General features: G+C 50.7%; 1 protein-coding gene across 1 annotated transcript in view; it reads left to right on the top strand.

Annotated features, from left to right (window-relative positions):
• The window catches only part of CTH (cystathionine gamma-lyase), a 35,477-nt gene extending 27,041 nt beyond the window's left edge, over positions 1-8,436 (top strand). The window contains exons 13-15 of the mRNA XM_009883991.1: positions 5,454-5,538; positions 5,962-6,057; positions 8,310-8,436. Of these exons, the coding sequence (XP_009882293.1) occupies positions 5,454-5,538; positions 5,962-6,057; positions 8,310-8,436 (308 nt within the window). The remainder of the gene's footprint in view (positions 1-5,453; positions 5,539-5,961; positions 6,058-8,309) is intronic.
• Positions 8,437-8,755: the final 319 nt, after the last annotated feature.

Raw genomic sequence — 8,755 nt, 5'->3', positions numbered from 1 at the left:
AGGGGGGTCTCCCCAGAGCAGAGCGCAGCAGAGGGGCACAGTCCCCCCTCGCCCTGCTGGCCACGCTGCTGGGGATGCAGCCCGGGGTGCGGGGGGCTCGCTGGTCTCCTGAAGGAGAGGAGGTGCTGCTCTTCCCGTACCGACCCACTGCCTCGCACCGAAGGTAGATGTGGCTGTGAAACCCCCTCCAGGGCCAGGAGAGGTGTTTGGGGAGGGGAACGTGTGGGGTCCTCCATCCCAAATCACCCGTGGAGGACGCCAGGAGCAGCCAGGGCACGCAGCATGGGACCGGGCGAGCAGTGCCGTCCTGCATCGGAGGTTTTGGGACCTTCGCCCCCGGTCCCCGCGGAGAGGCAGCGCCCGGCTCCCGGCCCCAGTGTTACAAATGGCAGCAAGTGCAGGAGTCAGCACCTCCCGCGCTCTCTCCCAGCCTCAGATTCCCCTAACTTGAGCTTTTTTTGGCATTTATCAGCTGCAGTCACAACCGTGTGATGAAGGGCTTTTTTTGTTTTCCAGCCGTAGCGCAGCCAAGAGCCGCACCACATTAGTCAGAATAGTTCTTAGAAACTTCCAGCTTTTACTTACAGGAAAGTTGCAGTAATTGAAATCCGCTATTTGTCATAATTATATAAACTTGTATATCTAGAAAATGTCAAGCGATACCGTGCATACTTTCCATTTCGGTGCAGGCACTGGCCCATTTTGCAGATTTGCAGACTGGCCCCTGCTGTCACCACTGACCGTGAACACCGACACACAAAGCTGCTTTATCTCCTCCTGCTGCTGCAGGTCTGTGTCGGAGCGGAGCTGGGAAATGGCAGCTCGCTATCCTGCGTATTTATGGACTTGGTGGCCTCAAAGGCATTAGCTCCAGCAAAGCGGATGCACTTGGTGTTGGTAGAGCTCCTTAACCATTGCAGGCGTGTCTTTGTGAGACGCTAAAATGAGTTTGAGCCTGGTAAATGCTTCTTAACTTTTTTATCTTGGCTGTTGTGGGCAGTAGCTGACTTAGAAATGCAATTTTTTTCCCTCCTTTTTATCATCTTCCATGAGGAAAATACGGATTCCCTCATGTCTTGCTGCAAAGCCAGGTGTTGTGACGTGGCAACGGAGCCGCGGCTCTTGCCCTGCCAGCCTCACCGCGGCCAAACCCGGCTCCAGGTCCGCAGAATTTCCCTCTGCGCAACTCCTGCAGCAGTGAGGCCGTCCCGGTCTCCACAGACCCCCGAGGTCGCTCTGAGCAGTTCTTGGGTTGGACCCACATCCCCACCCCACCGCCTGGTGACTGGGATGTCCGAGTAGGGATTGAAAGATTTTTCTCCTAAAATTTTCAACCTTCGTTTCTAGCTCTATAAGCAACCATGAAAATTTATTTTTCCTCTCTCGCAGAACACATTTTTCACTGATTGTATCACCTTCCAGCCCACGTTTCCTCTCTGGGCGCTGACCTGCGCCGGTGTTTGCCCAGTGCCCGGCGCTGCTGTCCCCATGCTTGGCCACCGAGGACATCCCCAGGGCTCGCACCCCCTCCTGCCCAGCTCGGCCCCCCAGCAGGAGCTCCCCCTTGCCGCGGGGGACCCACGTCCCGGCTCTTCATCTCCTGCCCGAGAGCGCCGCTTCCTCCCGGCCAGCATCTGTAATGGAAACGCTGATTTTCTTGGTGAAAGTCTTCTGGTTTGCATTGGGGCTGTCAAGGCATCGCCAAGGACAGGAGCAGAAAGAGTTGATGAAAAAATGGATGTGTTGAGCCTGGCATGGTTCTCTGAAAAAAGTCTGATGCCTCAGGGCTTTTTCTGTCCCCATGGCATGGGAGCAGACACCTGTCCCTCCACTGCTGCCACCACACCATCCCTGCCAGCCCTCCCCACAGCCCCCGGCTCCCCTTGCACCCATTCCGCAGCCCTCTGGCTCCTTTCAGACTCATTACAGACTCACAGAATCTCCTAGTCTGGAAAAGACCTGTAAGGTCATCAGTTGGGGATGAGGGATTTAAAATTAGGGTGCAAACTACTGTGTAAGTAGCTGTATGTAGTAAAACTGTCTTAAGCTGAGTTAGTGCTTTAGACCTACTTAGAATCATAGAATTGCTGAGGTTGGAAGGGACCTTTAAGATCATCAAGTCCAACCATTAACCTACCCTGACAAAACCACTTCTAAACCATGTCCCCAAGTACCACATCTACCCTTTTTTTAAACACCTCCAGGTATGGCGAATCCACCACCTCCCTGGGCAGCCTGTTCCAATGCTTAACCCTTTCAGTGAAAAAATGTTTCCTAATATCCCATCTAAACCTCCCCTGCCACACCTTGAGGCCGTTTCCTCTTGTCCCATCGCCTGTTCCTTGGGAGAAGAGACCGACCCCCCCTCACTACCTCCTCGTTTCAGGGAGCTGCAGAGAGCGAGAAGGTCTCCCCTCAGCCTCCTCCTCTCCAGGCTGAACACCCCCAGGGCCCTCAGCCGCTCCTCACCAGATGTGTGCTCCAGACCCCTCACAGCTCCGTTGCCCTTCTCTGGACATGCTCCGGCCCCTCAATGTCCTTCTTGTGGTGAGGAGCCCACCGCTCTACGGGCGAGCAACGCTCTCGTGTCTCCAATGTGGGTTGCAGAAATGGAAAGAAGAATTTATTTTCTTTTTTTTTGTGAAATGGAGAAGAGACTTAAGCTCAGGGACTCCCGGCTCGCTGGGACCCTGCAGCACCGAACCCTCTCCCAGCTGCACGTGAGAGACCAACCCCCGTGCATCCCTCCACTGTGTGGGTCACACACAGGTAAAGGTGGTGCATCCTTGCGGTGCAGTCCTGCCATTGACCGAAAGAAAAAAATGAAAAAAAAAATCCAATTAGCAACGCTTATTAATTGAGACTACTTGATTTATTGACAACGAAAATTTGTTTGCCGATTGATGCGCAGTACTTGAGAGGCTGAATATGAATTAATGGTTATAGATATTGATATCTTTTAGAAATCACAAAGGAGTCTGCAATCATTTCCTCTCTTTTAATTGTGTTGGTCAATAGATGTTTCAGGTACATTTCTTGCATGTGGAATGCTGAGTAAGCTGCTCTTAAAAAGCCTAAAAATCATAAGTCTATGTAAGTGTCTAGAATTAATGAAGAAACTGGAGTGCGTGGCTAGAATTTCACCTGTATCTTGACTAAATACCGAGGTCACTTGGGATGAATAAATTAAGTCTGAACAGCTTTTTAGTTGGGTGCGACAAGTGGGAGAACTTGAAGCTGCCCTAACATGGAGGTGGGCACAAAGGTGTCTCATTTTTCTCCTCTGTCCCTGGGGAACACTGTGCTCATTTTTGGGATGGAACTAAAAAAATCTGTTTTCCCCTACTTTTTTGACTACTGCTAAAATGGGCTGCTGTGGGAAGATGCCCGCTCCCTGCGCTCCCCTCCTGGGTCCTCATCCTCTCAGCTGATGTCCTCATCCATCATTTGTGGATGTCCTCACCCACAGACCCCCCTGTGGGACCCAGCCCGGGGCAGCAGGGATGCTGACGGTGCGACTCCTCAGAGGCCATGAGAAGGTTTGTCGGGGCATCGGCAGCACGCGTGTCTCAGATAACGCTCCAGCTTCAATGCAGTGCTGCATCGGCACACAATTAGTTCCTAAATCACCAGCCCTCCTTCATAGAAAATTCTGTTTTTTTCCTGATTCATCATCACTGCAATTATTAAAACTAGACGACGTTTATTTAAATGTATTTCTAAAGTATGTAGAAGTATTTGTTGGATGCCAAATCTGTGATTTTCAGAGGAAGATCACCAATTCCCTGAGAAATTGGACACCTACTTTCTGAGGAAAATCTGTAAATCCAAGACTAAACTGCGCTTTGCTCTTAGCAATGTGTTGCTGTTCCTAGTGGCAGTAATATTTATCCAAGATACAACAGCATGAAGTTCAGATTGTCTTCCACACTCAAGACCAAATCCCATCTGGTTTCTCAGACGTATATTTTTCTTAACTTCTTCAAGTAACTGTCCATGATCAGTTCATTTAGATTTGTAAATTCCTCACCCTGGAGACCACTATATATAGCTGAGATGATCACTCTGGCAGTAGCAACGCTGTTGTGAATTCATCCTTTGGCAGATGAGCTGGAAAGGATCCTCCGGGGTCCCGTATAAGGAGTGGGAACGTCCACCCTGCTCCGCAGCTCCCCGCCATGATTTATAGCCCAGCTGTGGATCTCATTTGATGAGAAGTTCAGGTCAGTTCCACCACCCCATCGCATGCGAAGCCTTTCATCACGTATTTATTGGGTTGGAGTGTGTGAATGGTTTGCACGTGTCTCTCTCTGCCATCTTGGCATCTCCTCATCCCCCAGCCCCGCCGTGCTGCCGACCTGGGGGTACAGCAGAGGGTCAGGGCAGGGGATGGAGTGGGACCTGGGCTTGGTCCTACCAAGAGAGTGATGAACAGCCCACATCTCAGTCGGGTCTCAAAAAATCTCAATGAGTGTGGGTATTTCTTGGTACACCAGCAGCGCTCGGTGTCCTGCATGAACCTGACCTTGGCTTTGCCTTTTCCAGCAGCTCAAGGCGTGAAGCTGGAGTGTGATGGGGGCTGGATGTCCCGCCGGCAGGGCCAGGCTGGAGCCGACGGCCACCATGGCACCATGATGGGCTGGAGCTGGAAACCACAGCATTTGCACAAGTCCACTGCTTAAAACATTCTGCTTAACAGGGTAGTGAAACACTGCTAAGGAATTTTATGGTCTGATACCTGTGTTTCACAAACCACCGGACACACTATGGGAGAAGGTGGCCAAGCACTTGAACGGGTTGCGCTTTCTGTTCTTTAGGCAATTTATTGGTTCTGACAAAATCAAATTTATTGGCAATTCTATGGACTGCATTTCCTTTCCCAAGCACGTGAGGTGCTCCTTTACCTGCTAGAAATCACCGTGACTGACTGCAATGTGGGAAGGGGAGTTTTGGCAGAGCCTTCAAGCGGTCTGCGGGTCTGTACCTGCTGCTGGAGTGGAGCTGCTGCACCATTTTTTTTATATATATACCTATGTTTCATGCCAGTGGACCTTCATCCAGATCAGCAGGAGAGGGGAATGGGATGAGGCCGTCGGTGCTGGTGGTGCTGGTGCCATCACAGAGTGTTTGCAGGTGAAATGGTTCCCTTCTCACTGCGCTGCAGAGCTTGGGTAGGAAAGTTTAATAGTTGGTTGGTGGTTTTTTTAAATATTTGTCTGTATTTCCAAGGCGCCTGCTGTGTTCTCCCCACGGCACGAGTATTGACACCATAATTAATGACTCTGAAAGGCTTCGTGTGTTTCGCAAGAGCAATATGAGATCTGTGAAGAACGGAGCGGAATTCCATTTGAGTTGGGAATATTTCCCAAGAGAGCGTGTCCCAAAGGCTCTAAGAATGAAGAAAATCTTTCTATTTAGATTATGCTAATCATTTATCTCTTCTCCTCTTCCAGGCATCTTGAGCACTGATGAACGTAAAAGGAATTCTTTCCCTTGGACACATAGAGAAGAGCAGAAACAGACCAGTTCCAGCCACAAGTAATGTCTTCTGTTCCCAGGCTTCATTTCAGAGTCGGTGCTTCTGCTTTTGGTAAGTGATGTCATCCAAGCAGCAAGTTCACAGCTAGTTTCAGCAACGTGTTAAAATGAGGAAGTGGGAAGTTTAGATTTAAAATTTAGAAAAACTACCATTGAGATATCCAAACGTGTATTTGTCTGCATTGAGAAGTATCTCAGAAAGCCAAATTAAGAGGCTTCTGCTCGTAGGCAAAATAGAAAAGGGAGTGAACATGAAAAGCAGCAAAGACAGAGAATAACATCAGTAAAAGCAAAAGCAATCAGATATCCTAAATCCTAGAAATTTCCCCAGATTCCAAATATTTGGCTCATTGAGCTTTATTTTATCTTGTTGCTTTTGAGACGGGACATGGTCTGCTTGGACTCATTTTATATTTCCTCCAGGGCATGTTCGGACCCGCAGCCTGAAGTCTTTGGGAGATTTGGCATGGCGATAATACCCTTTTACGATCATCGCTTCCACGAAATAACAACTGCAGGGTGAGTTCGTGCTGATCCAGGTCCATCCTTCTGGCTAGTTTTCTTTGCAGACCCCCCGGCGCGGCCACGTCGCTGCTGCCTCGCAGGTTGCAACCTCACATGAAAAATTAAGGTAATGAGCTTTGTGACTAACTCAGTTAAATCCCTTCTATTCTTTCATCTCTAAAATGTGCAGTGCATTATTACTGAAATTCCTGCCGATTTGCTGAGCCCTCTTTGCAGCAAACATGAAGGCACCTGCATCTCTCTATCAGCATCAGGAGGTGCCTGTGCTTGGTCAGCGTTTTCCTGCGGTGCAGCATTTCTTCCTGTCCTTCATCTCCCATATTTGTCTCCACAGACAGAGGGGAGAAACTGATTCACCAATTTCCCCATGAGGATGACTGCCTTCCTAAAAGGAATTCATTTTTTTTTTTAAATGAAAGTTTAATTAGCAAACTGAAGTACACTGGAAAGCACTGTCCTCCTTTTCTCCTTTCCTCCCTGTCTTCCTTCCAGAAATGTCTGAACTTGGAGAATTGTGCTGGTGTTCTTCTTCACACGTGGGTTTTTGTTGGTGCTGTTGCCTTTTCCAAAGACTTATGTAGAAATGGCTTCTGTTCCCAACATCAAATCTTACGTGAGGGCTTCAACACTGAAAACAATTCACTGATGCTTTACCTGAAGTGGTGTTTTTGCCAACGGCCCCAGATCTGAATCAGCAGCATTGGCACAGACTCGACCATAGGCAGTTCCATCTCCACCTGAGGAGGGCCTTCTCTGCTGTGAGGGCGGCAGAGCAGTGGCACAGGCTGCCCAGAGAGGTGGGGGAGTCTCCCCCTCTGGAGCCATCCCAAACCCGCCTGGACGCCGTCCTGTGCCACTGCTGGAGGTGCCCCTGCTCTGGCGGGGGGTGGGATGGGGGAGCTCCAGAGGGCCCTTCCCACCCTCACTATTCTGGGATTTTGTGGTTGTTGCCTACATCCGGCATGGACTTATCTGAGCAGCTTCTCCTGATGGTCTTTGAGGAGCTCCAGGCATGTCCCTTGCAGAAGTCTTTGCAAACTGGTGCCACCGGAGCCCTACCCTGGCACCTCCAGCCCTTGGAGAAGCAAACCAGAAGATGAAGGACCATGAAGCACTTGGTTGGACTCAGTCCAACCTCAGTGTTGCTTGGGAGAAAAGAGAAATCTGGACACCCTTTGCTGGGAAAGGGGCTTTGCCCCTGGCTGTGGACTGGGCTGGACTGGAGCTCCAGGCTGCGGGTAGGCCACCTGGGGGGAGGAAGGCTTCTGCACCCTGGTGGGTTTTGGGGCAGCCGGTGGGCATACTGGGGGTCTGGGAGGACCACAAGCGGGAGTGAATTGAGCCCAGTCCATGTCAGGCACTGGTGCCCTGCAGCACCAGCGGGTCCCCACCGGAGCTGGGTCCTGCAGGCAGCTCGCCCACGGTGCCTGTCATTTTCAGAGACACATTTCAGGTGGCAAAATTCGCTCTTAATCCCTAATGCTAAAATATGTTATTTTTTTTCTGTTGTATGTGAAAACCATACTGCAGTCGCTCTCTGGGTTGCTTTTTTTTTTCCTTGGTAACAAATTTCTTGCCAGCTTGGCCACTGGGCTCGGAATAATTAATGAAAGCTCCCCCTGAGACCCAAAGAAACAAATGCCTCCATTTACGGCAAAGGTTAAATCCAATTTACTCCATATTAAATCCATTCTTCAAAGAAAAATCCAAACAAAACCATCGCAGGGTTTTTAGCACGGCCGGCCGGTGCCGTGCGGTTCGTATGACCCCCGGTCCCCAGGGTTAGGGCAGCCCTCCACCTCCGTAGACATCTTCCACCGTCCCATCTGAGGCCGGTGTTTGTCCAGCCGTACGTCTGTCCCTTGCCACAGGGAGCGTCGCCGGGCTGTTGGAGTGCCATCTGCTCCGGTATTTTCCGCAGAGTATTGTTCACAGGAGCCATCCATGTATGGATGTGCCTCTGCCGGGAACCTGATAATGAGAGGCGAGGGGACACGCAGGGGAGGACGAGAGCTGCTTTCATCAATTACCTGCGTTACTGTAAGTGGACAGGTACTATTTCATTACCTATTGAGAAATGAGTTTTATTGATCCTGTTAATAAAGGAGACGGGGCTTTCTATTAGGAGGCAGTGAAGCAGATAATGAGGCAGCGGCTCTCTTCTGCCCTCGGATATTCAGGTACATCGCTTTTTACCACCTTCTTGAGCGCTGATCCTTTTTTTGACGCTAAATTTCCCCCTTCAGAAAGAACACGAGCTTCATCTCATCAAACCCCGTCGCCTGCAATCTCCCCGCACATCGTGTGCTCTCATTTACCTCTCCGCCAGCGCAGCCGCCGCGGCAGAGCATCCTTTCTGCCTTTGAGGCTTGAACCAGAGCCCTTTAATTTGATGACCGCTGCGGGAGCTGATAAAGCTGGAGCCAGATTTAGTCCTCCCGGGGCTCCTGCGAGCAGCCCAGCCCGCTGTGGACGCGAGGGGCCTTTTGCAGTTGTATTTCGGAGCCGCTGAAACGTGAGGGTGGGCGGCCAGCCCGAGGGCACGGGGGTTTCACGCCTCCTCTGCCCTTCTTTCCCTGAAATGTGGGGATGCCCCACGGTGCAGCCTGTACAGGTCCCCTTCGCCGGCTCCCCTCTTTTCCTGACCCCATTTCCATCCTGCACAAGGTTTGGTAGTGACGGCAACTCCTGC

Source organism: Charadrius vociferus, unplaced genomic scaffold (genome assembly GCF_000708025.1).
Source record: "Charadrius vociferus isolate BGI_N301 unplaced genomic scaffold, ASM70802v2 scaffold423, whole genome shotgun sequence".
Taxonomy (NCBI): domain Eukaryota; kingdom Metazoa; phylum Chordata; class Aves; order Charadriiformes; family Charadriidae; genus Charadrius; species Charadrius vociferus.
The sequence above is the reverse complement of the archived record's forward strand: the minus strand, read 5'-3'. Positions and strand labels throughout refer to the sequence as shown.